Source organism: Gopherus evgoodei, chromosome 1 (assembly GCF_007399415.2).
Source record: "Gopherus evgoodei ecotype Sinaloan lineage chromosome 1, rGopEvg1_v1.p, whole genome shotgun sequence".
Taxonomy (NCBI): Eukaryota; Metazoa; Chordata; order Testudines; family Testudinidae; genus Gopherus; species Gopherus evgoodei.
In genome coordinates, this window is record NC_044322.1 from 10,819,476 (window position 1) to 10,847,378 (window position 27,903).

At 47.2% G+C, this 27,903-nt stretch overlaps 1 protein-coding gene across 1 annotated transcript in view; it reads left to right on the plus strand.

The window, feature by feature from the left end:
* Positions 1–27,903, plus strand: part of MYO7A (myosin VIIA) — a 192,737-nt gene that overhangs the window by 58,928 nt on the left and 105,906 nt on the right. The window contains 1 exon segment of the mRNA XM_030557917.1: positions 24,936–25,049. Within this exon segment, the coding sequence (XP_030413777.1) occupies positions 24,936–25,049 (114 nt within the window).

Genomic DNA, 27,903 nt, shown 5'->3' on the forward strand with positions numbered 1-27,903 from the left:
ATCAAATATTTGGTCGAAATTTAAATGTTCCAGCAAAACATTTTGATTTTGACAAAACAGCATTTTCCGACTGTTCCATAAAAAAAAATTTCAACCAGAACTATTTTGACGCTATTCTTGCAGGCAGAGAAAGAACAGAGAGTTTTGTAAGATGATTCTTGTTCTTAGGAGATGGCCAGCTGTCATGGTGAAGAAGGCCATACAAGAACCGAGACAATTAGATGGAGCTGGATACATTTTAAAAAATCACTCAATTGCTCTACCAAACCACTGGCCCAATACACCAGGGTCAGCCCACAACATTTTGGCACCTGAGGCAGGGAGCTCAAATGACGCCCCCATGCTCCCTTGCTTGGGCCAAAACTTTGAAAGGTCTCAGTTCTGCCTCTTCCTGTTCTACTCCTCTCATGGTACTGCTCTGCTACCTACCCCATTAAAGGAGAACTAACAACTTAAAATGCCTTGTTCAAAAATTTTTAGTAACACTTAACATTCAAACATCTGAACAGCAAATGTAACTTTTCTTATCTGCATAGTAAACACTGGCATTTTTATCTGTTCGAGTAATCAAAGTTGTGCTTTCCGTGCTTTCTTGGTTGCAAAGATTTGAACTGCTTCCTGAAGGTCCACAGTCTGGGTCAGTTCATGCTCTATTAAGATGGTAACAAGGCCGACCAGCCTCTCCTGTGTCATTGTGGAGTGTAGATGTGTTTTTATTAACATCAGCTTGGAGAAGCTGTGTTCTCCACTGGCAACTGTTACAGGAAGTGTTAGAAGTATGCACAGAGCAACAAAAGCATTTGGAAAGAGGGTGGTCATCTTATTTGTGCATATATATTCCACAACAACCTTTGGAGTTGATTCTGCTGAAATGTATCTTGAAAGAGCTTTCAGTTCATCACATAAATCACTCGCATCAATATTGCGCATGTCATCATGTGTCAACACTGTCTTGAGTGTCCTGCATTGCTGGTGTAGGTCTTCTTCAGGTATAGTGAGGAGGTTTGAAATATCATACAACATCCCAAATATATTGCTGTGTTCTTTGAGCTTCAGCTGACTGTATTGCACAATCTAACACCTGGTTAAAGAATTCAACTTTGAATTGTTGTTTGGGGTCTCTTACGGGATTATCCCATGCGTCGTAATCAAAATGTCGTCTTCTTCGGTGACTCTTGTATTCTTGAATGGGTGGGAAAATAGCTTCAGTGTGAAGTTCCTCTGCCAACTTCTGTGCACTCTTCAGAACATTTTGAAATCCCTCATCTGATCAGTAAGACTGTAGGTATGACATTGCTTTGTCCAGTTATATCAAGATATATCAAGACATATATAACACCTTGGAGTCTCTTGCTTACAACATTTATTTTAAACATTATGTCATGCCACAGCAGTAAGCCACACAGAGAAATTTGAAGTGATGTATGTTTCTGGTGATTCCATTTCCCTCTGCCACTGTTCTCCCACAAACAGTTCCTGTCATAGTATTATCCTCCATAATGGTAACTATGGCATCATCTATCTTCCCAATTCAGTGTTTGATAGGCTTTTTCGCTTCCACTCGACTTTCCCATCATGTGGCACTCAGTGGTTCCAGTATAAGAGAGGATGTTCCCAGATGTTGCTTCAAAATTTGCCATCAATGAGTTGATGCAGAGAAAAATACCTAGATGCTTTGAATTACAGTAAAAAATTCAGCAGCCTCACTAGAAGCTGATGCTGCATCACTGACCACCAAGTTCAATGAATGAGAACTGCATGGGACAAAAAAAGCTCGAGGGTTTAACTCTCAGATCTGTGTCTGCACACCTCTGTTCTTTCTTCTTATGTTGGCACCATTATTGTAGCCCTGACCTCTCATGTCAGCTATCGCAATTCCCGTATCTTCCTGCTTTTTAAGAAGCACATTTGTCATACTAGCTCCTGTAGTATCATCAATGCCAATAAAATCTAGAAAATGCTCTCAGACAGTCACCATTGCAGGGACATTTTTCACTAGGTTCTGTTGTTGTTACAAAATGCACCATTAAAGTCATTTGTTCCATATGGCTGATGTCAGGTGTGCAGTCCAGACTAACAGAGTAATATCTTGCTGACTTCAGATCTGCCACAATCTTGTTTGACTTTTGTTGCCAGTTGTATGATGGCCAGTTGTATAGTTGTATGATCTCCTTTTGAATTGTTTTTCCAAGGTAGTGGTGTGTGTACATTTCTTGGGTGGTGACTCTTCTTAGATGCTCCTGGAGTACAGCATCAAACTCAGCCATCAGCTCCATAATTTTAAGGAAGTTTCCATTGTTTGGCACATATAGCTGATCTGAAGTGCTGCGCAATGCTAGGTTTTGGGTAGCAAGCATTCTCACAGTGTCAATGAGCCTTTTCAGAACATTTTGCCAGTAAAGAGACTCTGATGCAATCTTCTCTTGATGCTGATCATCTATGGTGGCCTTTAACCTTAGTCTCATCTCAAGCTCTTTCCACCTATGGAATGATCTCTGATGATTTGCTGTTTTCTCATGGCATGCCAGATTTCTAGCCAGATTTTTCCAGTCCTTTGCTCCTGTAGAACCCAATGTGGCTGGAACATTAGACTGGAAGAGTTTGCAACAAAAACAGTATGCAACATTCTGGGTTTCTGAGTACATAAGCCATGGCCTCTCCACTTTGTCACAATTGGGGATTTCATGCCAGTAATGTGTTAGATGGAAACTTCTATTTTCATTGTCTTTGGGGAACATGAAGTTTTTCACTTGCTGTGGCCCATGCAGTACAAGGAAGTCCCTCAGGCTACTGCTCAAGTGGGTCCACAGTCCTGGATCATCTAGTCTTAAGCAGCTGTTTCTTGCACCTCCACCGCACTCTTCTCTGATCTACACTTTTCTTCAGGAATGTGCATGGTTACATCCATTTGAGATGGAGATATGGATGCTCCAGTAGTTGCCAGGTCACCTGCACTCTGACTAACGGGCAGATCAGGCATCTCCTCACCACTCACATCCTCATTGGGACTGGAAGGCTCACTGTGGACGTTTGTGTCTATGTATCTCAGGAGAGCTCCTTCCTGCTTGGATAGAAAAGGTTCCTTTACTTTTTCTTTCTGTGAATGCTGCCCCAGAGGGGCGTTTTCTTCTTTCACTCATGACTGCTTTCTGTGCCAGCTATAGTGGCTCTCAACACTCAGTTGAAGGGGACAAATAAGCAGGCTGATAGCAGGGCCTGACTGAGGGAAGATATCAGCGTCTTAAGGGCCTAACTGGCTCCTACTACTTCAGTTGACTGCCTGTTCTCCTCAAGTGGATTCAGGGAAGCAGCAGGAAACAGGAAGCTCCCTGAGAAGCTGGTGTTCATCGGTCCAGGCTCCTGGGCGTGCTAGAGAGGTACATAAGAGCCTCCTCCTTCTCTCTCTCCCTGTAGCTCCTGCTACTTTCTGTTCTTCCCTCTCCCTTTTTCTCCTGCCTGCCTGTTATGTCCCCTCCTTCCTCCAGCACAGCACTCCACCATCTCTGTGCATCTAGAGCAGAGAGAATACATGTGCACCAGCAGCAGACACAATTTTCTACACTCTGAGTCTTAGTGCCCTCCCCAGTCTGGCACCTTAGGCGGCCGCCACTGTTCACCTCACGGTAAGGCCAGCCCTGATAGTCACTGCTGCAAATTGGGTTAGTGTTCTGGGCCATTACGATAGGGGGCCCACTTACAAGTTTGGGGGTTTTTTAACAAACCTGACAATGAGATATTTGGGGCATATCCTGCCTCTTCCTGTGTTGTTGATATGAATCTTCTTTGTCCTGGCAACTGCTGCTCAGAAGAAAGCAAGATGAGAAGTCAGCCTGATGGGAGAAATTGACTTCAGTGGGACCTGGCTCAAAACCTGGGTTTGTGACCTCTTGTGTACATAGAGTTCAGGTCCACAAAGGGATCCCTTCCTGCTGTTGAGGAGGGAAGCGTCTGGGTAAGATGGGGTGGGAGGAGGGACTGTGTAAAGGAGTCCGGCCGAGGTCCGTCCCTCGGCGGGGCTGTGGGGTATCCCACCGCCTCTTCTAACTCGCTGTCCATCTGGGCTCTGCGCTAGTGGGGGACCGCGGACACACGGTTAGGCGCAGGCCCTTTAAGCAGAGACTGAGCCAAGAGTTCTAGAGCAGCCCTGGCCCGAAGTTGGGGCGGGGCCACAGCCACACAGTCAGGGACTCATGCCCTTAAGCAGGGACTGAGTCAGCAGTTCACTAATAGCCCAGGCCTAGGTCAGGGCAGGGCAGCAAACAAATAGTCAGAGACTCGGGCCCTTAGGCAGGGACTGAGTCAGTAGTTCAATGATAGCCCAGGCCCTAGGTCAGGGCAGGGCAGCAAGCAAATAGTCAAAGACTCAGGCCCTTAGGCAGGGGCTGAGTCAATAGTCAGTTAGCAGGAGGTCCTAGCCTCTCCAGGCCAGGGAAAAGGGGGAGTCTGCCACCCAAGGAGTGGGTGGCAGGGGGGACGCAGGCCCTCCCACTCCATTGTGTCCCACCCTGGGGCTCTAGCAGTGGCAGAAAATCGCTGCTGTCAGTGGGGATCCTGGCCGCAACACACTGACATCGGCTCTGGCAGTGCTGCAGCCAGACTGGGGTCGGCCGCCCCTGGGCTACTTCCACACTCCCTCTCATAGGGTATTTGAGACGTGGTAGCGTTGCCGGCGGTCACAAACACCATCGGTTCCTCTGAGTAAGTAGCAGGTGGTAGGCTTGGCTCCTCCTCCGGGCTGGCAAAAGGCAGGCACGGCTCCTCCTCTGCGTAGTGGGCAAGAGGCAGGCTCGACTCCTCCTCGGGGTAGCTGGAGCTGGGTAGTCTTGGCCAGTCCTCCCCAGGTTAACGAGCGCGGGGTAGGCTCGGCCAGTCCTCCCCGGGGTAACGAGCGACGGGTAGGCTCGGCCAGCCCAGTGCGACCTCAGGCTGGCCGTGGCCTTTGCTGTATCCCCAGAGGGAGCTCGGTCGCAGGCGTCTGGCCTCTCCGGCGGCTGGTTCCCAACTGAGCTCTGCCAGTGAGCTTTTATACTTCCAAGTCTGCCCCGTGACCTCTGAGGGGTGGGCGCAGGACTCAGTGACTCCACCCACGTTGGTGTTAGGGGAGGTCTGTCCCTCAACGGGGCTGTGGGGTATCCCGCCGCCTCATTACAGACTGCGAAATCCTTTCCTATGCAGATCTGCTATTTCTTCTGCCTGCAGAAAGAGGATAGCAGGTCTGCAGAGGCTACTCTCAATGTTCCACTGGACTCATGCTCCATTCCTGCTCTTCAGCCTGGGAGCAGAGTACGGTGACCAGATGTCCCGATTTTATAGAGACAGTCCCGATTTTGGGGTCTTTTTCTTATATAAGCTCCTATTACCCCCCCACTCCCTGTCCTGATTTTTCACACTTGCTGTCTGGTCACCCTAGGGCAGACGATCCTTGCCTCCCTTCCCCCACCATCACTTGGGCTGGGCCTTGAGGAAAAGAATATTTGCTTTTTTGCGCAAAAGTTGAGAGAGCCAAACGCTGCACCCACTGAAGTCAATGGCTAGTCTCCCATTGACTTCAGCAGGGACAGAATCCAGCCAATATTTTGCATATCTCTGCTCAGGAGCCTTTCCTGCAGCCAGAGGGGATGGAATGTGAACGATTTATGTGCTTCTCTGAGGATGGGCCAATTCATTTAATTGCCAGAGCCATCACTGGCAAACAACTCTGAAGGTCACATGCTGCAATTTCATGATCTGCCAATCACTCTGTAAAGGCGTTTTATTGCATGGCAAGCCTGTAAAACAGCTAGAGTCTAAGCCAGGCAAGCAGATTGTTGAATTTAACTAGACACGTACAGTCGTACAATGCTCCCGTCCAGTGAGGAAGTGAGGGAGGCACTTAACCATGTTTACCTGCTGCTGGTCTATTGTGTGCTGAGAACTATCAACAAATTCCTTATGGAAATAGAACAAGACATGTATTTGTAATGAGTATCTGTATCGGATACCATGCTTGCATCAGCAGTCCTCCAGAACTGAGTTAAGCCCATTTTTGTATGCTACCTGGCCCCACACTGACAATGCTGTAGATGAGGGACATCTGGCACAGGAATAAGTCTTACCTTTCATATTATTCATTTCATTTATTTATTTATTTATTTCAGTAGCAGGGCATGGGGCTATACACTGCACTATACAAACATAGAACAAAAAGAGAGTCTGCACCCTAAAGCGTTTACATAGAAACACAGGAATTGCTGTACCAGGTTAGATCCATTGTCCACCTGGTCTGATATCCTGTCTCCAACAGTGACCACTACCCGATCCTTTAGAAGACCGTATAAAACCCACGTAATGGCAGCTACATAGTAAAATACCTGTGGGGAAATAGTGAAACAGCTAGCAGTTGGCTTCTGTCCTGAGGCCATGAGGGCTTATGCCTCTTACAGGTTTTTCTTCTAGCTAGTATAACTCTTTAGGATAGTCAGATGAATATCCAATCCTTTTTAGATTCCTACCAAATGCTTGTCCTTTGGCAATGAGTCCCAGCCAAGAAAACTATCTTGCCTATTTAGGTCAAGATTTTCAAACATGGCTGGTGATGCTGGAAAGGTCTCAGTTTTTAGGTGTGCAATTTAAGTCTCCTTCAAAAGTCCAATTTTCAGTGGTTGGGTGCTTAGCAATTTCTGAAAATTGGTGCACCTGAAACCACTAGTTATTTGAAAATCAGCCTTAATTTGTAAGCTCTTTGGGGGCAAGGAGGGTCTCCTCCTTTGTGTATGTATATATCCTGTACACGGAGGCACCCATCTTGGTTGGGACCTTTAGGTGCTAGTGTAATACAAATAATAGTCATTACTTCTCTATATACTCTCTTGCACTACTCTAAACAATTCCACTTCCTTGTCTGTCCTCTCCACCCCCTGTGGCCATTAGCTAGCTGGCCTATCTATTGTATTCTTTCAATCTTTCCTTGTAAGTCCCCATCTCCTGTCCCTTTGCTCTTTTTTGAATTCCCTACACTCTGTCAAAACCTTTCTGCCAGGTTATGATAATGTGAACATTTGGGATTAAATTCATGCTCATTTCTCCTTCACTCTCTTTTCTTTAAGGCACCATTACTTTGAGAGCTGAATTAAAGTCCAATGAGAAATCTCCAAGAAACAGTATCTTGGACTTATTATTGCATTCTGTAATTTTAAATATATACAACAGAGGGTGCTGCTGGTATTCGACTGCAGAATAGATCATAGAACTCATTGGCTGTTTTCCATCCCCTGCCTCCAGGGGGTGAATGGCAAATAATTCAGTGAGATTATCCAAGCAAGATGTGAGAGGGGGCTTGCATGGCACAGTTCTGGCAACTGGCAAAAAGCTCTTAATTGGGAGCTTAATTCTTAATTCTCTTTGCTTTTTTCTTCTATTTTGAAGACCTTTTGGATTTTTTCTCACAGTCCTCATAAGTTAGCATGTATTACCAGCCCTAACAGTTTAACAATCATGAGGCAAAAATCATGAGATTGGGTTTAAAATCATGGTATTTAAAAAAAATAATACATTTTGCGTTCCGTTTATTTGTCTTCTGGTTTCTGAATCCTAATGGTGCACACACACTTCATCTTTTCAAGCTCTTCTCATCTGTGAGGGCTAGAAATTTACAGCTAAGATTCTCCTGTAACCTCTTGAATTCACACTGTTGGCGCTTTAAGAAAATGCCAAATATCATGCGACTTACAATAATATCGCAAACGTTAGCAGCACTGTGATTTTAAGTGTTCCTAATAATTTTTTTAAGCCCTTTCTTCTTTTATTCCTCTTGGCATTTTCCTTTTGGACACACCATTTTGGTCTCAGCAGGACATGTAGCTTCATGTTTGGGAAGCAGTGACATCGCTAACCCTGCAGACATGTTAATTGCTGAGCTGTAAACTGATCTTTTTCCTGTCCGTGAGAGTTTTCCCCTCCCACACTCAGCAGTATCGATGACAGTACATCAGTGTATAAGTGAAGAGAATGTGATAGAGAAGACAGTTCTGTTTTTTGTATTTTAGGCCTTGTCTACACACACAAATTGTTCTGCTTTAACTGTATTGGTGTAGTTAAAGTGGTACAAATCCCTTTACTGTGGACATAGTTATACCAGTAAAAATCTGCTTATAGCTTACTAATATAAGATACCTTTATACCTTCAAAAAATAATTAGATAAGTTCATGAACATTAGGTCTATTACTGGCTATTAGCCAAGATGGTCAGGAACATAACCCCATATTCTGGGGTGTCCCTAAACATCTGACTACTAGAAGCTGGAATTAGCCAATGGGGGATGGATCACTCTATAAATTACTGTGTTCTGTTGATTCCCTCTGAAGCACCTGGCACTGGCCACTGTCGGAAGACAGAACACTGGGCTAGATGGACATTTGGTCTGACCCAGTATGGCCATTTTTATGTTCTAAACCAGTATAACTTGGTAGTATAAAGGCCTGTTTGTCTGCCTGAGATAGAAATTTGGGCTTGGTTTTTGATACTCTCATATCCTTACTAACATGTATGAGCAAAGACACTGTGTGTTGCTTCTGCCCAGCTAGATGGGTTTGTTAGTACAATGAGAAAGATAAGGAATAAAGTTAGCATTGCTGGATAGGGTGGGTGTGAAGGAGGCAGAGCTTTCTCAAGGACCAGTATGAGGCTATGGAACGAACTCTCATGAAAACTTAGGACCATCACAAATCTCATCTAGTTGCCAAGTGTCTAAACACGCAAACCTAAACACCCTTGCCTTGTCCCCTGCCCCGCCCCTTCTCCTAGGCTCTGCCCCCCTCACTCCATCCCCCTCCCTCTGTAGCTCGCTCTCCCCCACCCTCACTCACTTTCACTGGGTAGGGGCAGGGGGTTGGGGTGCGGGAGGAGGTGCAGTCTGGGGCTGAGGAGTTCAGAATGTGAGAGGGGGCTCCAGGCTTAGCCTGGGGCAGGGGATTGGGGTGCAGGAGGGAGTACAGGGTGCAAGCTGTGGAAGGGAGCTTGGGTGCTGGAAGGGACTCCAGACTGGAGCAGGGAGTTGGGGTGCAGGAGGGGGTGAGGGGTTGGAGCATGGGATTGGGGTGTGGGAGGGGGTGAGGGGTGCGGGCTCTAGGAGGGAGTTTGGGTGTGGGAGGGGGTTCAGGGCTGGAGCAGGGGGTTGGGGTACAGGAGGGAATGAGAGGTGCAGGCTCCTGCCTGGTGGTGCTTACCTTGGGCATTGCAACAGGGCGAAGGCACCCACGCCACTCACGGAAGAGGCCGATAAGTTTCTGCAGCCCGGGGAGGTGCAGGGAGCTCCACGTGCTGCCCCTGCCTACAGGCACCACCCCTTCAGCTCCCATTGGGCACAGTTCCTGGCCAATGGGAGCTGTGGAGTTGGTGCTTGGGGCAATGGCAGTGTGCAGAGACCCCCTGGCCTCCCCTCCCGAGGCCACAGGGACGTGCCAGCCTCTTCCGGGAGCAGCACGGGGCCAGGGCAGGCAGGGAGCCTGCCTTAGCCCCACTGCACTGCTGGATTTTTAGCGGCCTAAAATCTCCTGGTTTGGCTTCAGTAGCCTCCAGGAAATGGAACCCGATTCCGAGAGACTCCCAGCAAAACCGGGAGGTTGGCAACCCTAATCTCATCACCTTCCCCTCCAAGTGCAAGATGCACTTCTTCAACCTGCCTTCTCTAAACTAAACACAGAGCAACAAGGACACTTAAAAAAAAATCTCCACAACTCAAACCTTACCAATAAAATTCTGCCCCAGGGAGAGGAATGGGAGAGAGAATGAGCTACACATGACACGTTGTGAAGTCATGTTACTTAGGGCACTACTGGAAGACACTAAGATCCTGTGGTGATGAAAATATGCTAAGGCTCTATATAGTGTATAAACTAGAAAAGGGACAGGTCATCTTTTAGTTCACTATTACTATCAGTGCTTGGAGAGTCGGGAGAAAGGTTTTTCAAATTTTCTGTGAAAAGCTTTCAATTTTTTTTGTTGCTTTTTTTTTTTCCCCATCAGTCTTACAGAACTGGGTGGCATTTTTCAAAATTTCAAAATTTCAGAGATGTTTTTTTCCTAAAGAAAGCTCACTGTTTTCCAACCAGCTATCATCCACGGAACTTCTCTGCCATAAACCATAGCCATTGTCTGTGTGGTGGCACATCGTAGGGAGATAGCCCAACTAAATGCTTCAGGGTTGGTACGGTTTTCTGCAGATCTCAGAAAGGGTCACAAAGTTGTCAGACTTCACCTCAGAACAATGAGATTCAAATGGTCTACAGAGAGAGAAAATCAGATTAAACCTAATATTACTCCTTTCTGACCTAAACGGTTGGTCAAAAGTCGGTGTCCAGTGGACATAGTGTACTTAGATTGCCAGAAAGCATTTGACAAGGTCCCTCATCAAAGGCTCTTATGTAAATTAAGTTGTCATGGGATAAGAGGGAAGGTCCTTTCATGGATTGAGAACTGGTTAAAAGACAGGGAACAAAGGGTAGAAATTAATGGTAAATTCTCAGAATGGAGAGGGGTAACTAGCGGTGTTCCCCAAAGGTCAGTCCTAGGACCAATCCTATTCAACTTATTCATAAATGATCTGGAGAAAGGGGTAAAAAGTGAGGTGGCAAAGTTTGCAGATGATACTAAACTGCTCAAGATAGTTAAGACCGAAGCAGACTGTGAAGAACTTCAAAAAGATCTCACAAAAATAAGTGATTGGGCAACAAAATGGCAAATAAAATTTAATGTGGATAGATGGAAAGTAACGCACATTGGAAAAAATAACCCCAACTATATATACAATATAATGGGGGCTATTTTAGCTACAACAAATCAGGAAAAAGATCTTGGAGTCATCATAGATAGTTCTCTGAAGATGTCCACACAGCGTGCAGAAGCAGTCAAAAAAGCAAACAGGATCTTAGGAATCATTAAAAAGGGGATAGAGAATAAGAAGGAGAATATATTATTGCCCTTATATAAATCAATGGTACACCCATATCTTAAATACTGCGTACAGATGTGGTCTCCTCATCTCAAAAAAGATATACTGGCACTAGAAAAGATTCAGAGAAGGGCAACTAAAATGATTAGGGGGTTGGAACGGGTCCCATATGAGGAGAGATTAAAGAGGCTAGGATTTTTCAGCTTGGAAAAGAGGAGATTAAGGGGGATATGATTGAGGTATATAAAACCATGAGCGATGTGGAGAAAGTAGATAAGGAAAAGTTATTTACTTATTCCCATAATACAAGAACTAGGGGTCACCAAATGAAATTAATAGGCAGCAGGTTTAAAACAAATATAAGGAAGTTCTTCTTCACACAGTGCACAGTCACCTTGTGGAATTCCTTGCCTGAGGAGGTTGTGAAGGCTGGGACTATAACAATGTTTAAAAGAGAACTGGATAAATTCATGGAGGTTAAGTCCATTAATGGCTATTAGCCAGGATGGGGTAAGGAATGGTGTCCCTAGCCTCTGTTTGTCAGAGGATGGAGAGATGGGTGGCAGGAGAGAGATCACTTGATCATTGCCTGTTAGGTCCACTCCCTCTGGGGCACCTGGCATTGGCCACTGTCGGTAGACAGATACTGGGCTAGATGGACCTTTTGTTTGACCCGGTACGGCCGTTCTTATGTTCTTATGAGAGATCACTTGATCATAACCTGTTAGGTTCACTCCCTCTGGGGCACCTGGCATTGACCACTGCTGGTAGACAGGATACTGGGCTAGATGGACCTTTGGTCTGTCCCAGTACGGCCGTTCTTATGTTCTTTTGTTATGTTCTTTGTGCTGGACTTAATGAACATACTTGTGTGCATCATGGTTGCCTTGGTTGGAGATGCCACTGTGAAACCTGCTTAATCTGCTTATAAAGACATGGGGCTTTCCAGGATTCAATCATTCAGTAATTCTGCTCCCCACCAAATAAGAGTTGTGAGTGAATTAACTGATCAGTCGTAGCATACTTCTGTACTCCTAGCATACAAAGTCAGCAACACCAAGGGGGAAATCTCTAGGCTTGCGCATGGCTTCTGGCTTTCCACTTTCAGCAGTTGCTCAGGTATCAAAGTTACAGGATGAACTAACAGTGCATTGATTATTGAATTATTTAAAGGTCCCTTCGCCACCATCCCTCTGTTTCTGACAGCACTTGCCCGTAGCACAGTACCGTGGCTTACAGCTGGTGTCTGATATGCCATCAGAAATCAGGAAAAGAATCTCATTTATTCATGAAATGGGACCAGCAGAATTCTTTTGGTGTTAGCTCTCTATTGGGGTCACTGATTATTAATGTGCAATTCCTTGGCATAGGGTGCCATCTTGTCAAGCCCCCCGCAATTTCCCATGGACTAATAGCCGTGGTGCAGCTAAATGGGCATATAGAATAGTGATACACAGTCCTGATTTTCCTCTCATGGGTAAATCAGGAGTAACTCCGTTAAAGTCAATGGACATATACTAGTGTAAATGCAGAAAATTGGACCTTAACCGCATTTAGTAGCAGTGATGTAAGTCCAATGATATATGCATTTTATCCCTCTTCAGTGGTCTAAGGGGTGAATGATGCTGTATCTGTGTGTAAGCAGAGGTCTGAATAGCAATCTGCTCTGTGAATAGCATTGCCACGGGCTTGATCTGTCTGTGTTATGTTTTCTATTGTTCATGTTTCCCTTGCCATGTTCCCATAGGGCACATGCAGAACATGCTTCCACGATCAATGAAGGAAGTTCTGCTTTCGGAGAGGCAGTAAAGACCTTTGGTTTGGGAAATGAAGGATCAGGGTTCTGACCGTAGCTCTCTAGCCATGCGTGTGATATAGGGTATGTCTATGCTAGAAACACTGCGGGGCTGCAGCTGCACTGCTGTAGCACCATAGGGGAGATATTTCTTACAGTAGTGAACGGCCTTCTTCCATCGCTGTAGTAGATCCACCTCTCTGAGAGGTGGTAGTTAGTTTGACACAAGAATTCTTTCATCAACCTAGCGGTGTCTATGCTGGGGCTTAGCTCAACTTAATTACATCACACAGGGTGTGAAATTTTTCAGAGCCCTGAGCAACTTAATTAAGCTGTTTTGTAGTGGAGACCAGCCCTTAGATAGTAATTGTGTCTGTGGCCTACGTGTGTGGACTGTATATGCTGTAGTGAATTCCAGCAAAATACCAACATGTGATTGTATGTTGACAGCAGCACCTAAAGTGGCTGGTGTCTTCAGATGGCAACAATACCTGAAAGTGCATTGCATGGACTGCACATTCAGAACTGAAGATTTAAATCGTAGCTTTCAACATAAACCTCCCATCCTATTGCTGAGCTGAAGCCAAGAGGATGTATGTAAAATATTTGCATCCACCCCACTAGTTGCAATAATGCTTAAAAAAATATTTTCAGGAATGTTATTTTCTTCATCAGGAGTGTCAGAAATCTAGCCTGCACAACACAAACCGACTGTAACTGATGCAGTAACACCTACCTGAGTCTGTAGACAGTTGAGACAATGACTCAGAGTGGTGAACAACCCTGCCTCGCCATTACTCTGACTGGAGTATTAATTTTAAATGGCAAATGAGTGTCCATTCTAGTGGATGGCCTGGGGAAGGGGCTGGGAGTGCAGCCCTCTGGGCATTGCTGCAAAGAAGGAAATTCAGAGAAAAGGACAGAGCAGGAAGAGGGAGAGAAACAGAGAAAGGAGGATGGGGAAGGAAGAGACATAAAGGACAGGAAGAGCAGTGGCCTAAAGGGGGCATGTGTTCTTACCGTTCACTGCAGCAGCAAGGCCTGGAACAAATAATAAACAGCTAAACATAGCAGATAGGCGCCTCGTGGCATTTACAGAAGTGCCTAAGTAGGTTAGGTGCCTAACTCCCACTGGGCACTGCTTAGGCACTTTTCTGAATCTCATGGGCACCAATCTGCATCTCTAGTTGCCTTTGTAAATCTGACCTTTTAATAGTTGCATGCAGGCTGTACTCTCCCCTGATCTCTGCAGAGACCCACTGACCTCGGTGGGCCTCCACTCTGCACTCTGGGGATTATATGACCCTGAGTTTATACCCTGGCCTACACATCAAAATTAAACAGGGACCTAGGCCTTCTCCCCAGGCTGAGTGTGATACACACACACATATGTTAACAACAAAGGTATTTGCTCACTTGTCTGTAAAATGCCTGTATGGTCTTGGTGCAGTAGCAGATGCAGGGCCGGCTTTAGGAAGTGCGGGGCCCAATTCGAACACTTTCAGCGGAGCCCTGGCAGGGATGACTTAAAAAGAAAAAAGTGTTAAAAAAGCCTTCCATTTCTTCCATGTATTATTTACTTTCCATAACTATATAAATAATATCAGAGGGGTAGCCGTGTTAGTCTGGATCTGTAAAAGCAGCAAAGAATCCTGTGGCACCTTATAGACTAACAGACGTTTTGGAGCATGAGCTTTCGTGGGTGAATACCCACTTCATCAGTTGCATCTGACGAAGTGGGTATTCACCCACGAAAGCTCATGCTCCAAAACGTCTGTTAGTCTATAAGGTGCCACAGGACTCTTTGCTGCTATATAAATAATAAAATTGTATATTATGTACATTGCATCATATATGCTGTTGATTGGTTATTAATGACTGCTGTTTCACATGTGTAGGTCCACGCCACTCCCTGGGGGTGTGCACATGTGTGGGTCCCCGCTGCTTCCTGCCCCCCTCATTGAAGCAGGTGTGCAGGTTACTGGCCTGGGAACTGCAGGGCAGCAGTGGACATGGGTCTGGTTCGAGGCAGGGCAGGGGTTGACTGGAGGTAGGGTCTGGCTGCAGGCAGGGCAAGGGGTGCGGGGCTGGCTGGAGACAGGGGAGTGTGGGGCGGGCTGGCTTCAGGCAGGGCCACAGGGGGGTGCAGCAGTGGTTGGCAGGGCTGGAGACAGGAGTATGGGACTGGCTGGCTTCAGGCAGGGGGGTGCAGCAGGGGTTGGCTGGAGACAGGGCAGGGCGGGCAGCGCAGGGCTGGTGCGGGCAGGGGTGTGTGGCAGGGGTTGGCTGGAGACAGGGCAGGGGGTTTGGTAGGGGCTGGCTGTGGGCACGGAGTGCAGAGCTGGCTGGGGGCAGAGCTGGCTAGGGGCAGGACAGGGAGTGCAGCAGAGGCAGCTGGAGCCCCGGCCCTTTAAATAGCCCCCAAAACCCCGCTATCCCAGGGCTCTGGGGGCTATTTAAAGGTCCCGGGGCTCCCCTGCTTCTACCCCACCCTGGACCTTTTAAATAGCCGCGGGAGCCCTGGGGAATGCATGGGGGCGGCGGGGCTCCAGCGGCTATTTAAAGGACAGGGGTGGCAGAGGCAGCTGGAGCCCTGGCCCTTTAAATAGCCCCCAGAGCCCCCTGCTACCCCAGGGCTCTGGAGGCTATTTAAAGGGCCTGGAGCTCCAGCCGGGTCCCCGGGGCTTGCGGCGCTCTGACCGGAGCACCAGCCGGGGCCGCGGGGCTTGTCACCCTCTGGCCAGAGCTCCAGCCCAGGCCGCGGGGCTTGTTGCGCTCCGGCCAGAGCTCCAGCCAGAAGAGCGGGGCCGCGGGGCTTGCGGCACTCTGGTCAGAGCTCCAGCTGAGAGAGCCGGGCTGTGGGGCAGCCGCGCTCCCGCCGGCGCTTTGGTCAGGGGAGCGGGGCCATGGAAGACCCCGGAGCAAACCGCAGCCAGGGTAAGTAAAAAAATTTAAAAGGCGCCTAAAGCACGGGGCCATCTTAGGTGTGGGGCCCGATTCCCAGGAATCAGGCGAATCGGCCTAAAGCAGGCCCTGGGCAGATGGCCCCAACTGAATGTGCCTGATACCTGGACTGAGTGCCAGGCCCACCCTCCTCTCTCATCGCCTCTTATGAGAACATGGGAGGTTCGATTAAAGCAGCAACCCTACTGTGTTTCCACTGCAGGAGTGAGAGGAAGCCATGAAAAGGCTACACAGCAGGGCCCGCCTGTAACCTGCAAGCCAAAGAGGCTGTCTGTGCTGCAGTGCATAGGCAAGATGTGGGGTGGCTGGGTGGAAGAGTGAACTGGGAACAGGGTGGGGCATATTGCAAATAGATTGGTGAACTACTGCACAAAACCTCTGTGGGGCTGTGGTCACTATTACAGTCTGCCAGTGATGAAACGGGAATGTGCTTGATGTGTTCCTTGAATACTGAGTGGGGAGTATTGACCTGGGTTCTTTGAATACTGAGTGGGGAGTATTGACCTGGGAAGGTGGCAGGAGAGTTTTGCTGGAACTGTCTGCACTGGGGAAGGGAGGATACCTGAGCACGTAACCTGAGAACCCAGGAGGGGGGTTGGAGGCCAGGTAACACCTCTGTCCCGGACACTGAACAAAGGACACAAAGGCTGGGGGAGGAGCTGGGGGGAGCCTGAGTGAGAAGCTGGAGGGAGTTTCAGTTTGGAGCTGGCTGGGAAATGGAGAGGGGCGCACCGATGGGGCTGTGGCCTCCCTGTGGCCCCTAGATGGACCTAACTAAAGGGGGTCCTGTTGTCTGTACCAGCAAGACCTGTTTTGGGCTGTGTTTCTGTTGTCTAAATAAACCTTCTGTTTTCCTGGCTGGCTGAGAGTCATGATGAATTGCAGGAAGCCGGGGGTGCACGGCCGTGTCTCCTCCACACACCATGACACTGCCGTAGTGGCTACTCCATGAGCTGGCTCTGGCTCAGGGGAGAGGATTCCACCCGTACAAGCCTGCATAGGTCCCATGCACAAAACACACTGAGCTTGGGCTGTTTCCCATAGCTATGGCTGTACCCTCCACCCCAGAATAGGCAAGAAAGTTTTGTGAGGGCTCTTGAATGCACCGTGTAATCTCCAGGGGCTAGGGATGGAATTATTGAGTACAGGTTTTGCTGTAATTTTGAGACACAGGGAAGAGAGCAGAGATGGTCTTGTGATGAAGGCACTGGCCTAGGGCTCAGGAGACCAAAGAGCAATTCCTGACTTTGAAATAGATTCCCCTATGTGAGCTGTGACAAGCCGCTTAGGGTGCATCTACCCTGCAAACAAAACAAACACCAACAAGTGGCAGCAGGCCTCAGCACCCCAGGCTTGCACCATATCAATAAAAATGGCAGTATAGATATTTGGGCTGGAGCCTGGGCTCTGAAACCATCCTCCCTTGTGGGATTTCAGAGTCTGGCCTTTTGTTATTTTTATCCCCAGTCAGTTCACCCGGATTCTGAGACTTGCTGCTGCAGGTCAGTCTTTGCAGTATAGATGTACCCTTCGTGTCTGTTTCCTCTCTGTGAAACAGGGGCAGTAATACTCTTATTAAGAGCAGTGGTGGGCAAACTGCGACCTGCATGTAGCCCGTCAGGGTAATCCGCTGGCGGGCGCAAGACAGTTTGTTTATCATAGAATCATAGACCTTAAGGTCAGAAGGGACCATTATGATCATGCAGTCTGAGCTCCTGCATAATGCAGGCCACTGAATCCCACCCATCCACTCCTGTATCAAACCTGTGTCTGAGCCATTGAAGTCCTCAAATCATGGTTTAAAGACTTCAAGGTGCAGAGAACCTTCGAGCAAGTGACCCATGCCCCACGCTGCAGAGGAAGGCAAAAAACCCCAGTGCTCCTGCCAATCTGCCCTGGAGGAAAATTCCTTCCCGACCCCAAATATGGCAATCAGCTAAACCCTGAGTATGTAGGCAAGACTCACCAGCCAGACACCCAGGAAAGAATTCTCTGTAGTAACTCAGATCCCACCCAATCTAACATCCCATCACAAGCCATTGGGCATATTTACTGCTAGTAGTCAAAGACAAATTAATTGGCAAAATTAGGCTATGCCATTATACCATCCCCTCCATAAACTTATCAAGCTTAGTCTTGAAGCCAGATATGTCTTTGGCCCCCACTACTCCCCTTGGAAGGCTGTTCCAGAACTCCACTCCTCTGGTGGTTAGAAACCTTCATCTAATTTCAAGTCTAAACTTCCTGATAGCCAGTTTATATCCATTTGTTCTGTGTCCACATTGGTACTGAGCTTAAAAAATTCCTCTCCCTCCCTGGTATTTATTCCTCTTATATATTCATAGAGAGCAATCATATCTCCCCTCAGCCTTCTTTTGGTCAGGCTAAACAAGCCAAGCTCTTTGAGTCTCCTTTCATAAAACAAGTTTTCCATTCCTCGGATCATCCTAGTAGCCCTTCTCTGAACCTGTTCCAGTTTGAATTCATCCTTCTTAAACATGGGAGACCAGAACTGCACACAGTATTCCAGGTGAGGTCTCACCAGTGCCTTGTATAACAGTACTAACACCTGCTAATCTCTACTGGAAATATCTCGCCTGATGCATCCCAAGACCGCATTAGCTTTTCTCCCAGTGTCCGCGGTTTGCAGTTCCCAGCCATTAGGAGCTGCAGGAAGCAGTGGCCAGCACGTCCCTGTGATCCGCACTGCTTCCCGCAGCTCCCATTTGCCAGGAACAGCGAACCGCAGCCACTGGGAGCTGCTGGCCGCTGGGCTTGTGGGCGGTCAATGTAAACAAACTGTCTTGCGGCCCGCCAGCGGATTACCCTGATGGGCCGCAGGTTGCTCACCACTGATGTACGGTGTCATTTCTTAAGGGCAGATACTGTCTCTTGCGGTGTGTATGCAATATGTATATGTTCAGCACCTACCACACGGGGGACCTCTATATGCTACTGAAATACAGAAATAAATAATATCTGTGATGTTCAATGGCCCTCCTGCACACACATCTATTTCTGTGTCAGTGGGTCTAGTGTTACCACAATGAGCTGTAATATAAAACGGGTGGCGATGCTGACTGACTCCATTCCCTTTGTTCCCTTATTCTCCTAAGTGAATTCCTGTATTACTCACTCTACACGTAGCATGTTCCTTTAGGAGGAGCCATATAGGTCCATCTGGTGGCTCCATGGTATTACTCTATTCCTTGAGGCTGGAGATAGGGGCTTAATTTCCAGGCTCAGTTGGATGGGTTTGTCGCAGAGACAGTGCATTCAGGCTGCTGCTAAGGGAAAGAAGTGTGTCCTATGACTCAGATATAAGTGCCTCTGGATGATTGAGACATGTGATGGTCTCCAAAGAAGTCCAGGCTAGTCCTCTTCCCCCAGAAGGACAAAGAGTGTAGACATGCATAGAAGGGAAGAGGAGCGGCTCCTCAGCCTTTCAGCTAGAATGCAAAGGTTCCTCTTATTCCCTGGGTTTATAGCTCTGAAAAATTCTGAGCGAGAAGCCGCAACACAGTACAGATAAGAGAGAAAAGCCATGAAGGCTCATCCCCAACTCAGAACTAAATGCACTGCCATAAGCTACAGTGGACCAAGTGAGAAGGTGATTGGGAAAGATGTGGAGAGGGGTGACATTTCTGTGTCTGTTACACATTCATCCAAAGGGAGAGACAGAATGATCTAGTGATTAGATCAAAGGGACTGGGTTCAAAATGCCTGGGGTCTATTCCTGACTTTGCCACTGACTCAGTGTGTGATCTTGGACAAACCATGTTTCTTCTGCGTGCCTCGGTTTATTCTTCTGTAAAATAGATCTAAGAGCACCTACTTCACAGGCATGGTGCGAGGGGTGATTTGTTAATGATCATAACTTGCCTGGATATGCTCCGATGACAGGTGTTAGATGGAGTAAGTGTAAATCTCCTCTGCCCCACAGGCAGAGCTTTGACTAAGGAAGGATAATAACTGAGTAAGGATGTAGGGTTTTGTCCCTGTGCTTGGGTCTTTGTACGCTGCATAACAGGTCTGATCTGTACTCTCACTGTCTAATTAGATTCTGATCTCCCCATGGCAGGGACTAGGGATCAGATCCTACCCCTAGCTAGAGTCACTTAGTGCTTCTTTAGACAAACAGTTAGTGTGCAGCATGCTGGGATGTAAATCTACAGCGCACTAGCTTGCCACGCACTGACTGTCCGGGTGGACCTGCTACCGCTCACTAAAAGTTCCCTAGTGAGTGCTGAACTGCTCCCATTTCAAAGCAGAGTAGGTGAAAGTGTTCATAGGAGCAGGGCCCACACGGATGCAGTGCATGGCAGGCTAGTGCGCTGTAAATGCACGCTCCAGCTTGCTCTGCACTGACGGTTTGTCTAGACAAGCCTTAGTGGTGCAAATGACCTTATGTTGCCTTAAATTGGCAACAGATGATATCCCAGGAGTGTGTGTGGGGAACGGAATCCTGAACTGGTCACCTGGAGGTTGAGGGGAGGTGTTCTAAGGTGTAGCAGGAGCTAATGAAGATGGAGCTGGAATACAATGTACTCTGCTGACTCTAGTCCCTAGGGACTTTAATCCCAGGCAGCCATATTTCCTGGTTATGCAGTGAGTTGGGGTCCTCGGATGAGCAGTGCAATTGGGATCCAAACCTGCAACCCTTACTCATACAAATAGTCCTTATGAGATCAGCTCTCTGGACTACTCACATGGGCCAGGATTGCAGGATTGGGCCCTAGAAAAGCAAAGCATACTGTAATTATGTTGCTGTTATTCACACTTGCAGGTAATTTCAATCTACAGCTTAGCCTGAGTTATCCCATAAAGTTATGCAAGTAATATGTCTCAGAACACCTTCTACTCAATTATTTAAAATCCAGTTGCTATGGAACTACTGTGGGTGATCAGTTTAAAGAAAATCCAGATGGCCTTTGGTTTTGGGTTCCCACTGCGCCTTGGTTAATTTGGAGTTGCAAGGTATTAGGTTAATTAAAAGCCAGGTGTTACATGAGGATGACTACACTTGTGGATTAATAAGTATCCAAGAGTATTCAGCGTCTCAGACCTAACAGACATCAAGCTGCTGACAAGTTATTTCACTGGGAAAGGAAGGGAGAGGAAAGAGGTCGTGGTGAAATAGAGTTTTGCCTTGAATTTTACAGTGTCATTTTCAGGAGGCCTCAAGTCTGAATTGCTGGTTGCCGTTTCCTTTTCATCTACTACCAAAGATCACCCATTACTGGAGACACTGGGAGGACTGTAAGTGGAGAAACACACTGTTGTCTGCTCAGTATATAGATTCCCACAATGCAAAGTATAATGTGGGATAGTTCTAGCATATTCCAGTGGTAAATATGAGAAAAGCTAAAGCTTTCCTTAAGCTCTTCTATGGAAATTCTCCTGTTAGGAGAAAATCTTTTCCAAGAACCACACTGTGACTCGAGACAAACAGTGCCTTGCAGCAGAAGTGAGTGCTTATGATCATTGTTCTGCAACAGGAGGCGTAAAGCAAACCAGCTGATATCTTTGAAGATTCCTTGCCAGCTAGTGGAGTATGTATAGGAACCAGGGAAGAGGTCCATATAGTGCAGTAGCCTCTCTAGAATGCTGAGGACTCAAAAGCCATCAACATGCAGCAATGCCCCAATGCGGTGAATTCTGACGAGAAGGACCAGGGCAAATGGACGCTGCTCCGGAATGTCAACCAAGTCTTGAAACCCCTGACTCTTTTATCGGTAAGATAAGGGCCACTGGCTCTAAACACTGACAATGGCTTTCAGACTCCTTTGAAATCTATATCCCATTACAGTTTGATCCTGTATAATGCTTGTGCCAGCTTCTCACACAGTTGTACCTGCACCACCTCCTTTGTGCTGATTACAGTGTATCGAGCTGACTCGTGTATAAATGGCCTGTTGTTCCCCCTCCCTTCGCCTCTGTCCTGAGATTGTGAGCTCCTGGGGGCAGGGTCTGGAGGGTTTGGAACGTGCCACGCATGGTGGCTGCTACTGGGTGGTTCAGATATGGCTATTTATGAAATGATTGAAAGTGTTCTTGGTTCTGTGGTGCTGCGCCCTACATCTTGAATTAACCCCAAACTGCCAAGATGCAGGACATTTCATGAGGATTGTTGACCAGTTTAATTGAGCTGTTTAATGGCCTAGCGCCAATCACCATGAAATGTCCTGTGCTGATGTTTTTGTTCCTGTTGGACCTGATCCAAAGTCCACTGAAGTCTCCGAGTGACTTCTGTGGATTTTGCATCAAGCCCTTTCCAAGCAGGAAAAGGAAATAAGCATATGGTGGGTCTAGCTAAGTAAGTCCAGGCCGTCACAATTGCCATTTTAGCCAGTATTAACAAATGAAATTTTAATTTGTATGTGCAGGGCATTTTGAGAAAATTAATATCCAGTATGTTAGCTAGTCAAATCATGTATTTATTTGTCATTGCTCTTGTAGTACAGTAGCATACAACAGAAGAGAAGTATAAACTATACTTCATGATGTTGGGCTATGTATTTGTGTCTGGTGACATAATGGGCCACGAAACTCGGCTGCTTAGTACTGACCACCAGAACATAGGTAGAAAATATTTTCTTGGGGGGGGGGATATAATATAATTTTTATTGTACTTTTGAATATTCTCTGGCAATTAGGGGCTTAGAATAGGAGACCTGGGTTCTGTCCACTCTGGTTTGACCAACTATAAAATGAGGATAATACTGTCAACTATCGTAAAATGTTTTGAGATCCTCCACTTAAAGAAGCTCTATAAGTGCTTGCGTATTTTACTTTATTTCATCAGTAATCTGCTTTGTTCTGTCTGTTATCTCTTATATTCTCTTAAAATTCACCTTTTGTAGTTAATAAACTTATTTCTTGTTTATAATATAACCCAGTTTATGTAATTTCTAACTGGGGCGGGGACAAGAAGTTGTGCATATCTCCCTCCACATTGAGGGAGGGGGCAAATTTCATAAAATCTTTGGGTTTCTTCCCCAGTGGGGGGGAGAAGGCATGTGAGTGCTAGGGGAACCCTCTTACACAGAGCTGACTTCAGTCTGTGACTGCAGTGGGGTGTGGCCCTACTTGTGTGTGTGTGGTGCAAGAGGCCGGAGAGTCTAATCCAGCAAAGCAGTAAGAGGGAACCCAGGCTAGTTGAGTAGGGGAGACTCAGTGAAACTCCAGTACATCAGGTGGCATCCCAGAAGGAGGGTCCAACCCGTCACACATACATTAAAAAAAAAGCTGAAATATACATACATATGCAAATCAGATGTAAATAAGGAAATTTGTTCAATAATTAATGTGCATAAATGCTATTCCCGGAGCGGCACAAAACTTGGTAGCTATGGGTAGCAGTTTAAAGTAGTTAACTATTTAATAACAAGATAGTGTATTTTAATTATAACTTGCCAACATTCTATATGCATATGGCTGTATAATCCAGGGATACTACCATGCTATGGTACTAAACAATAAGGTTGCCATTGCCAGAGTTGGCCTAGAATTTTCAAACATTGCTCAGGAAAAAGATCCCTGAAATATTTAGAGTTTGCTTAAGTTACTGGCCTGAATGATGACTTTAACAGTCAGTATTTAGGCAAAAGGCAGCACATTACAGTGCCTGACTGTGTGCTAATACAATAAGCTAGCACAGTAGGGGTACTGGTGTTGCCAGCTCTCACCATCTTATCTTAAGTCCTGGAATATTTGTGGTTTCTCTGAAGGCTGTGGCTGCTGGAAGCTAGAGATTACCTGAGAACCTCAGGTTCGTTTAGAAACGAGCACACTTCTAGCCTGCCTGGCTGAGGAGAACAGAGCAAAAGGGTGAAGCAAGTTCATCCTAAGGGCTCAGAAACCAGAAGGCCTAGAAGACACGTCTAACATTTATTAATTTTAAAAATCTCATGGTTTTTTGGTGGCCTGACTCATGATTTTGGGACACTTGGGGTTGGCAAGAGTTGGGTGCAGAGTGGAGAAGTATTGAGAGGGAGAAAGCTGCGGAATCTGGGATCCCCACCTCAAAAGCATTATTGCTCTGTGGATTGGGTGGCGTACTGAAGACGTTGCCTTCCGTCCCTGATGCTGCAGCAGCTCCCAGGGTAGCAATCTATGGAGGCAGAGACAGCAGGTGCAAACAACAAACTTGCTGACTCCTGCTATTCACACCGCTCTGCTTAGAGCAAGAGTGCATGCAGTTCCGCCTAGAGCCGCGAATGGACAATCCCCAGCCTGAACATCCTCTAGCCGTCTGGTGGCTTGGGGGAGTTTAAATATGAAATCTCATTAACAATAGAAAGGAAAAACAAAAATAGAACAGAAAAAAACAAGATCCTAGGGATGAAGTGGAAGAGAGAGAGAGAGAGAGAGAGAGAGAGAGAGAGAGAGAGAGGGCTGGAAGAAATGAGAAGAAAGAAAAGATGGTAGCAATTGACCCAAGGCTTGGGGGACTGCCATCTAGCAATCTGGTGCAAAAGGTGGAGGTTCCACCTCCAAATGACTGGGAACCATTGATGTACAGTGATCGCCTAAGTCAATTTCTGGACGTAGGTTTCATTGAATCAAAGAAATGTAGGGCTGGAAAGCAGGGCCACCCAGAGGATTCAGGAGGCCTGGGGCAAAGCCGGGGAGTGGACATAAAAAAAGGCGCCACCTGCTGTGGTGCTTGTACTCACCAGGCGGCGCTCCGAGTCTTCCACGGTGGCGGCAGGTCCTTCACTCACTCCACGTCTTTGGCAACACTGAAGGACCTGCCGCTGAAGAGCTGCCGAAGATTAGCAGCAGGTCAGTTTGCCAAAAATGGATGAGATAGGTAGCATACATTGTAGTGCTAAGTTGTAGTTGCCTCACAATAGCCTTATTACCCACCTATGAGGAAGGGGTAACAGTGTTACCTAGTGGGTAGAGCACTGGCCTGTGACTCAGGAGACTAGAGCTTTATTCCCAGCTCTGCCCTGGCCTGCTGGCAAGTCACGTCTCCCTGTGCCTCAGTTTCCACATCTGTAAAATGGTGACAATGATACTTTATCCTCCTTTGTAAAGTACTCTGAGGTCTGCTGATGAAAAGCACTCTCTAGAAGCTGGGTATTGTATGGACTGCAAAGGAGGTCGCTTGTTCTCACACCCCTGTTTGGAAGTAAAACATCCAGAAATGATTCTAACTGGGAATGTTTAGTCCTCCCTGCAGTGCTGTGTTCTTCTGCTCATCTTCACTGAGAACATGCTTTTCCTCTCTTTTGTTTCAGGGGGATTATGTATGGATGGACCTCAAAACCGGTCGGGAATTCGACGTTCCCATTGGAGCCGTGGTGAAACTTTGTGACTCTGGGCAGATCCAGGTGGTGGACGATGAAGGCAATGTATGTATGAAGGAGAAGAGGATTGTGATTGTGTGTCCTTTGTATTAGTGTCAGCTATAGGGCCCCAAATAGGATTAAGCACTGGGTGCTGTACAGAGGCACAGTATGATCCAAACCCCATTGAAATCAATAGGATTCTTTCCGTGAACTCCCATGGACTTTGGACTGGGGCCACCCAAGGACATAGGTGGAAGACAAGATGCATTGAGGAGGTGCAACAAACAAAAGGAACGAAAATGGGCCGGGGGGGAGGGGAATACTTTGACAAGGGAAACCATAACAAGACAGTGCAGTAACACAAAGTAGCTAGTGAACAACTTGCCTATTTCAGACCTAATTAAAGGGGCTTGTTTAAGTCTTTTCCTGTTTCCAATTTATTTTATTGGAGAGGAAGGATAGTCCAGGGGTTATGGTGCTAGCCTGGGACTTGGGAGCCCTTGTTCAATTCCCTGCTGTGCCACAGGCTTCCTGTATGAACTTGGGCACATCACTTACCTGTTCTGTGCCTCAGTTTCTCATCCATAAAATGAGGATCATAGCACTGTCACACGTCAGGGCAAATGCACCTGTATTTCCCCCCTCCGTGGTCCAGCAAGGACATCCACTCTAGGCTACTGACTCCTCAGCCATTACATCTCTCAGGTAAAGGCCCACATCTCTCTCCCTGCTGACCAGGTTTTTTCCAGGCTGCACCGTTCCCAGCCTATACTGCGATAGACTGCCTAAACAGCCAGCATCGGAGCTTTGCTTTCTCTCCAGAGGCTATGAACAGCTTCGTTGCTAGCAATTCCAAGTTATCACACAGCCCTTTTTAAGCAAGCACATGTATTCTTAAGGTGAAAGCATTACAAAGAAAATATTCAAAGAACCTACACACATACTAATAAGCTTAAGTTTACCAGAGATCATCCCAACTCCAGCAAGGGCTTTGGCAGAAGTCAGTCACTGAGCGCCCACCGAGGGGTTTTCTCTGGCTACAAGTTCAGAGCTAAGGCTATTCTGAACAAGGGCCTTTGATCTTCAGATTCCAGGACCAGGTGATTGGCAGACAGTGGTCTCCTCCTCAGGGTGTAGCTTCAAAAGGCTGGGTTTTTTGAATGACTGGTGGTGAGAATTTGATACTGTTTGTCCCAGAAGTCCATCCTTGTCTGGCACATTGTTCAGTATAGACCTTTGAAGTTCATAACATGGCCTAGGATTCCCATCCCATCTCCCCACTAGAAGTTACATGCAATCCCAGCCCACAATAATTAAGGCTAAGATTTTGTCAGGGATATTTTTAGTAAAAATCATGGACAGGTCATAGGCAATAAACAGAAATTCACAGAAGCCTGTGACCTGTCCCTGACTTTCACTAAAAATATCCCTGACAAAATGGGGGGGCAGGTTCAGCTCAGCACCTGTTGCTGCTGGGGCTCCAGGGTCCCCCTGCCACTGCGGTAGGGTGACCAGACATCCCAATAAAATCGGGACCATCCCGACATTTAGGTGTTTGTCCCGCGTCCCGACCAATGTTTGGTCGGGATGCAATTTGTCCCTATATTTTGTTCCGCCTTTGTTATTTGTTTATTTATTTTACTGCTCCGCTGGCAGCACTCAGCTTTTTTTTTCTCTGCGGGCGGACCCCGCCCCTCATGTGTCCTAGTATTTTCTCCCTCTCATCTGGTCACCCTGCCCTGTAGTGAGTGGGAACTCCAGGTGGCTGAGCAGCTCGGTGGGAGGAGGAGGGGTGCTGCCCGCAGCAGCAGGGAGCTCTGGGGGGTTCCCCGCCACCTGTGGCAAGTGGGAGTTTTGGGGTCCCCCACCGCTCACAGGGCTGCTGTGGGGTCCCCTCACTTGCCATGGCAGCTGGGAAGTCTGGGGAGTCCCCCTGCCATCTCCTGTGGCTGGGCAGCTGCAGAGGGCTCTCCTGCCAGGGTGGGAGCTGGGAGCAGTGTGAGGGGAAGCTGGGCACTCTAGCCTCAGGGCAGAAAATGTCACGGAGGTCAATGGAAGTCATGGATCCCGTGACCTCTGTGACATAATCGGGGTCTTAACAATAGTACATAAGCCTTGCATTTAATACAATGGACTCCAAAGAGATTTAAACTCAATACAGTGAGGTTTTTCAAGGATACTGCAGGAAATTGCTGGATCTGTCACATGCACTGCCCTGCCTCACGGGGCAGGGGGGGAAGGGATTGAGAGAATAAACACATCAAAGGTTGTGAGGTCAGACATTACAGTGATGGGGAGGGCATGGGGGACTGTGACAAGGCCTTGTCCTGCTCCTGTCTCTTTTCTAGCCACAAACCACTCAGAGACATGCTTCTGATGAAACGCTTTGTGCAGTTTATTTACACTGTTCTTTCCCACTGCCTTTGCAAACCTTTGCAGCTCTGTAGTTATCATAACATACAATCCTTAGGCTCACCCAGCCAAGGAGAGGGAAAGACAGAGGGTCTCTTCCCCTGAGCAATCTCTTCTTTCCCTGAGAAGCCTGTTGCTCTCTCCTGTCCTTCCTGTGCCTTCTCTACCTCTCCAGTAATGCGCTAATTAGCCTTTGGGGCTCTCCTCAGCCCATCTCAGTTCACCAGTTAGGCACAGCTCTTCCTAATCAAGGCTACTCCAGAGCAACTACTTGTGGTTGCAGTCACCAGAGGGCTGCATCAGGTGCTGTTTCCCAGCATTCTATCACAGGGCCTATATAAATACTTTAGATTAGGACTTTTAGTTGCCTCTGCTCCAGCTAGTTACTCCTCTTCTCCTGTAGGATCCCCACTAACATCTTCTCTAATATGCGCCTGAATTCCCACAGAGCCCTTCAGTAGCCAGCCCCAGTCATCTGTACTAGTTTCTTGTTTTGTTACAAATA